Raw genomic sequence first — 6,566 nt, forward strand, 5'->3', positions numbered from 1 at the left:
TCTCTGAGAATCTGGTAAGAACTGAGGCTGCACTTCCTCCACCAAGTAACTCCTCCTACAAAGGCTTAAGTGAATTAAGTCAACTTCCCTGTGAGTGGTGGGGATGAGTGTGTGCATAAGAAAGGAGAAAGATAATAGGTTAGAAGTAGAGAGCATCTCCTATTGGTCATTAGTTACACATAATATAGAAAATCCTTAACCCAATACTCACTTCAGGTGTACAATACATAGGAATACATATACATATAAAAGATGCTGACATATAGTGGTGAAACCTCAAAGTACCTTATCACCACTTAACCTGAAAAGAGAAAGCTTTTTGAGAGGTGTACAGGAGAGATGCAAAACCACCTGTGGTGGGACACCACAGTAGTAGCTCCCCATAGCAGGTGTGTGTCCTGTCTTTAGGTTAGGTAAGCCAGAATCTGATGATAACATTACCAGTTTTGTCAGTATGTCAGATCTAACAAAAAACTTGTGAATGTACATAGTAAAACCAAAAGCAGTATGATCCTCTGGGCAAGGAAACGTTGAGTTCTGGCATCCATATAGATGTTACGTTGACATGTGCCAGACAACAGCTGTAAACATCTTTGAAGGCCAAGTCCAGCCATTTGTGGCAGTGGTATTCCCTAACAGCAGGGACATCTTTCAGTGGATGTACAATTTTCCACAACAGCTTGAGAGACTTGACAAAGAATACAAAAAGTACAAATTCTCAAGATGTCAATATAATCAGTATTTGTGGCATTGGGGAAAAAAATTGGATCCATCGAAGCTTCACCTTGGACTTAAAGGGTCTGCTGTTAATGTCTTGGTGTCAGATCCCTTAGGACACCTTTAAGTCTGTCCTGGAGACACAAGGGCGATCTACACAACATTAGGTAGGTAGTTTTATGTTACGACTGATTCAATATGTGGCTTACTATCTCTGCTTCTATTTCCATCACACAAAGAAACGGCTCATAATGTAATTATCTGAGAACACTCTAATAATAATAATAATAATACATATGTGTGATGTGGACACATATCCATGTTGTTTATTTATTGATTTTTTTGGATAGTCGTGCAATTAATTAAGCAAATATAAGGCATGAGATGAGTGAAACCATGTTTATTCTGTAATAAATTATTGTAGCCATAGAATTTGGTGAACATACATGTTTGTTAAACATTTCATATATTTGCATCAGGTAGCGCTAAATAATTTTCTTCATGATTGCCTGGGTTTCTTCTAAATCAAAGAAAAAAAAAATAAAAATAAAGGTCATGTATATTGTTACAGTATATACACAGTAAAAAGAGCAGTGAACCCCCCAGACTACATAGCACTGCATTTGTACATTATGTCAAACAAGGCACTAGGGGTTTCTGTATTGAACATGTAAGGCCCCCATGTGGTGGCCAAATGATATACTAGGACTATTGACTACAGGATGCAGGTGAGGCGCTACTCTAAGTGCAAATGTGCAACTGTGCAAAAAGCTCTTCTTCGCCATCTCCAGTATCTGTCCATAGAATGCTGTACTGTTGCATTGCATTGCTGTACTGTTGTGGTACTGCAGTGCTTTCAATGAAACCACGCAATACAGTGACAGTACCGCAATGGTACTGCAAAGAAACTGCCATGTGTGAGCAAAGCCTGATCATTCATCTATACTTGCCCAACATGTGATATTTACAGCTCATTGCCTAGGCCTAGAACCTGTAGTTCAGCCTTAGTTTTCTGGTCACATTTGCTTAGTTGCAGCAATAGGAATACTAGCGTGAGCTGTTTCTCTATGAGACAGCAGGGAATGGGAACTAGGAGCTAATGTGAAAGCTTTAGTAGTAAGGGAGCACAATATGAACTGTACAGCAGTGTGGAGACCAGCTCTTTAGCAAGGGAATAGGGGAGGAGGAGGAGAGCCTGAAGTAGATGTCAGCAATGCATGGTGGGAGTTGTAGACTGTTACCCACAAGGGGTGCTGTAACAGTGTTTCAAAAAAAATTGTACCAGAAAAAAGAATATCATGATTTTAGTGGTCACACAATATTTATTTTGCCTTGTCTGGTACTACATACATATAGAGAGATCATGTTGATTTGTATGATTTGATTTGTATGCTATAAAGGTTTATGTCAACTTATATTTACCATTTTTTGTCCATTCTAGTCTCAGTGGTGCCAGCGACCTCCACGATGTCCAAAGCGGTGACCATGTCCACCTCCACGATGATAGCGAGAGCCATAGTTTGGGCGGTAAAAACCACCACGGTTGTATCCAAGCCCATAACCATTGAATCTGTTCATTCCATAGCCGTATCCTCCACCGAGTCCTCCATATCCTACACCAAGTCCTCCATATCCTACACCAAGTCCTCCATATCCTACACCAAGTCCTCCATATCCAGGGTAGATTCCTGACCCTCCAAATAAACCTCCTGAAAGAATAAAGAACTAAATCAGTAAAATTTCCAAACTCGGTTTAGAATAGACTGATATGTACTCGGCTCTTTCCGTCGATCCATAGGAATGAATAGAGCCATAAGTCGAGTGCCCACCCGGGGCTCTATTCATAACAGAGCCAGTGGGGGTCCAATATGGGTTCACAGGGTTGGACCCCCACGATTACCTACTTTTCCCCTTTTCTGTGGATAGAGGAAAAGTTATTTTTTTCTCGGAATACCCCTTTAAGTGGTGAGCTGCAAAGTGAAGCGCAAAGCTTCACACTTCTCCTAGTTGTACAGGTGTTTTTACATGTATGAATTAAGCACACTGAAGACAGGTGTCTTGTTAAATAGACGGCCACTAATAATAATCATGATCATTATTAATGACCGTCTATGTTACAAGATGGCCGCCTTCTCTAATAATATTACCCAGGGGGAACATTATGAACCTTATGATGAAATGTTGTCAGTTACTCACCCAATGCTAAGTTGATCAGAGAAGCCATGATGATTAATCCTGAAAAATAGAGGAACACAACTATGGTTGGTATGGTTTCAGGTTTGCCAATTGACAGCATTTTAGCAATTTTACCTATTTATTCCGTTTAAAGCCATGTTTCTGGTCCACGTTGTACCAGATTAAAGCCATTTGGCTGTATTTTTATTACATCAGTTCTTATGCCAGCTATTAGAGAGTTAAACTATACATTTAAAACCTATATTCTTTATATATTCATCAGATGTTAGGCTTTGTAGTATGTACATTACAGGGAAACATACCCCTATACCTTTACATTTGATGTACCACAATTTTCTGTTATTTTTTTTTCATTACTATTATTATTATTATTATTATAAATAAATAAATTTGCCATTCTTCCATTATTTCCACTGTTTATAAACACAAAGCATAACCAAAGGTTTATTCTTCTGCCCTTCCTATTTTATAAAGTGAAGATTCCAGAAACGGCATAAGGAGCGGCACAACAAATTCATAATGAGTAGCCTTTGATAATGCACGTCTAATGGTGCGTTTACACAGACAGATTTATCTGACAGATCTTTGAAGCCTAAACCAGGAACAGACTATAAACAGGGATCAGGTCATAAAGGAAAGACTGGGATCTATCCTCTTTTCAAATCCATTCCTGGCTTTGGCTTCCAAAATCTGTCAGATAAATCTGTCTGTGTAAACGCACCCTTGGGGTCCATTTACATAGAAAGATTATCTGACAGATTATCTGCCAAAGATTTGAAGCCAAAGCCAGAAACAGTTTATAAACAGAGATCAGGTCATAAAGGAAAGCCTGAGATTTCTCCTCTTTTCAAATCCATTCCTGGCTTTGGCTTCAAATCTTTGGCAGATAATCTGTCAGATAATCTTTCTGTGTAAATGAACCCTGGTGCGTTTACACAGACAGATTTATCTGACAGATCTTAAAAGCCAAAGACAGGAATGGACTATAAACACGGAACAGGCCATAAAGGTAAACTAAAATCTCTCCTCTTTTCAAATCCATTCCTGGCTTTGGCTTCAAAAATCTGTCAGATAAATCTTTCTGTGTAAACGCACCATTAGGCTTCAAAGGGTACTCCAGAAAAAATTAAATGAACTATTAGCAGAAAGTTATACTGATTTATAAGTTACTTCCAGTACTTATCAGCTGCTGTATGTCTTAGTGGTGTATTATTTTCAATTTTTTTTATAAATCTATATAACTTCCTACCACCAGTTGCTTCAAAAACATTCTTTTCTCTAGAGTACCGCTTTAATTATAAATAAGAAGGCAGCATGACATTCTAGTCATTTCCACTTTACTTGTCGCAGGACCATGGAACTAGTCTGATCCAATTTCCACATTTTTATAAGACCTATGGCAGCTCCACAGGCTAGGTATAATGAGAGCACCACTAGGCATAAAAAAGTAAGATAGATATTGCTAAAAATTAGAAAAATAATAATAATTTAAAGTAATTTAAAATAAAGTTACTATGAATCCGATCCAAGCTCCTGATATGTTTTATGATATTAAAGTATAAGACTTAGCCTTGGATTCTGTGACTTGTGAAGTACATCACTGCCCCACTATTACACAATTGTAGTAGGTAAGAGAAAATAAGAAAACTAAAAACATATAAAATACATATGTATCCTGTCACCTGTAGTACATACAGTTCAAAAGTATATTATTACCTTTTGTTCCCCTAGAATAGTATACTTCAGATATATAGTACAAGAGGTTAATATAGCAGAAGTGTAGAATGGATAAAAGCATAAAAACATCTAACGTCTGTGTGCTACTTACCAGGTCCCACAACCGTTAAGTGCAATTAATGGGAATACTACCCCAAGAAAAGACGGCTACTTTTATTTAGTTAGATGGACGGGGAGGAGACTGTCAAATTTTAGAGGGCGGATTTCCAGTATTCTTATTCACAGCCTAATTCATGGTAGATGGCTTTCTCCCTGCCCTAAATTAATTTTCAAGGTATTCTTCGTCTGTGAGACATCTTTATAATTAGCTGAATAACAATATAAGCAGAGCAGCCTGCTGACATCATTGGAATAATACCAAACACACCTCTGAGATTTATTGCACGGCTACATAGTTACGGCTGTAATAATAGTTATGGTAATGGACAGATTCGCCCCATGCATATTTCAGCATTTTAATGTAGATTATGTTTGCATTTGTTCTTTATGACAGAGGCTACTATTAACATGTTTTGTCATTAGTCGTACAGTGTTGTCGTCTTCTTAGTTTTCTCGTGTTTTAAGTTTAAAGGGGTACTTAACAAAGAAAAAAAAATTCTTGCACATCAACTGGTCCCAGAAAGTACTAGAAATTTGTAATTTACTTCTATTAAAAAATCCCAAGTCTTCCAGTACTTATCAGCTGTTGTATGTTCTGCAGGAAGTGATGTATTCTTTCCTGTCAGGAAAGCAGGAGAGGTTTCCTATGGCGATTTTCTACTGCTCTGGACAGTTTCTGTCATGGACATACTGCAGGACATACAGCAGCTAATAAGTAGTGGAAGATTTTTTAACAGAAATAAATTACAAATCTCTGGCACTTGCTCAGACCAGATGATTTGAAAGAAAAAATTTTGGGGGGGAATACCCCCTTTAACCCTTAGAGGACCGGGCCAATTAAAATTTTTGCGTTTTCGTTTTTTTCACCTTGTACTTAAAAGGCCATAGCACTTGCATTTTTCACCTAGAAACTAGGGATGGTCCGAACCTGCCGAGGTTCGGGTTTGTATGATTCAGCGGGAGTAACGCCTGGAAAACTGGGATACAGCCTATGGCTGTGGCTGTATCCCAGTTTTCCAGGCGGTCCTCCCGCTGGATCCGCCCGCTCCACGGAGGGGGCAGACAGCGGGAATCATTACCGAGGATTCGGGTTCGTACGAACCCGAACCAAACTCTGTTCGGACCATCCCTACTAGAAACCCACATGAGCCCTTATTTTTTGCCCCACTAATTGTACTTTGCAATGACAGGCTGATTTTTTTTCATAAAGTACACTGCAAAAGCAGAAAAAAAAATTAAATGTGTGGTGAAAAAAATGTATAAAAAAAAAAAAAAAAAAATTTATTTGGTTCGCCCTGGGGTAAAACTGTCTTGTTATATATGTTCCTCAAGTCGTTTCGGTTACAACGATATGTAACATGTATAACTTTTATTTTATCTGGTAGTTTGTAAAAAATTCAAACCATTGTTAACAAATATATGTTCCTTAAAATTGCTCTATTCCCAGGCTTATAGCGCTTTTATTCTTTGGTCTATGGGGCTGTTTGAGGTGTAATTTTTTTGCGCCATGATGTGTTCTTTCTATCGGTACCTTGATTGCGTATATGCGACTTTTTGATCGCTTTTTATTATAATTTTTCTGGATTTGATGTGACCAAAAATGCACAATTTTGCACTTTTGCGCTGACGCCGTTTACCGTGCGAGATCAGGAATGAAATAAATTAATATGTTGGGCATGCCGCGATACCAAACATGTTTATTTATTTATTTTTATTTATAACATGGGAAAAGGGGGGTGATTCAAACTTTTAGGGAGGGGGTTTTTTAACTAATAACAACACTTTTTTTTTCTTACACTTATACTAGAAGCCCCCCT

General features: G+C 38.0%; 1 protein-coding gene across 1 annotated transcript; it reads right to left on the reverse strand.

The window, feature by feature from the left end:
* Positions 1-1,102: 1,102 nt before the first annotated feature.
* Positions 1,103-4,810, reverse strand: LOC138800895 (keratin-associated protein 6-1-like). Its single transcript, XM_069983078.1, has 4 exons — positions 4,742-4,810; positions 2,914-2,952; positions 2,140-2,426; positions 1,103-1,237 (listed from the first exon to the last, which is right to left on the reverse strand). Exons 2-3 carry the CDS (start codon positions 2,939-2,941, stop codon positions 2,161-2,163), a joined length of 294 nt encoding a protein of 97 aa, XP_069839179.1. The 5' UTR covers positions 2,942-2,952; positions 4,742-4,810; the 3' UTR covers positions 1,103-1,237; positions 2,140-2,160.
* Positions 4,811-6,566: the final 1,756 nt, after the last annotated feature.

Source organism: Dendropsophus ebraccatus, chromosome 9 (genome assembly GCF_027789765.1).
Source record: "Dendropsophus ebraccatus isolate aDenEbr1 chromosome 9, aDenEbr1.pat, whole genome shotgun sequence".
In the NCBI taxonomy this organism is placed as follows: domain Eukaryota; kingdom Metazoa; phylum Chordata; class Amphibia; order Anura; family Hylidae; genus Dendropsophus; species Dendropsophus ebraccatus.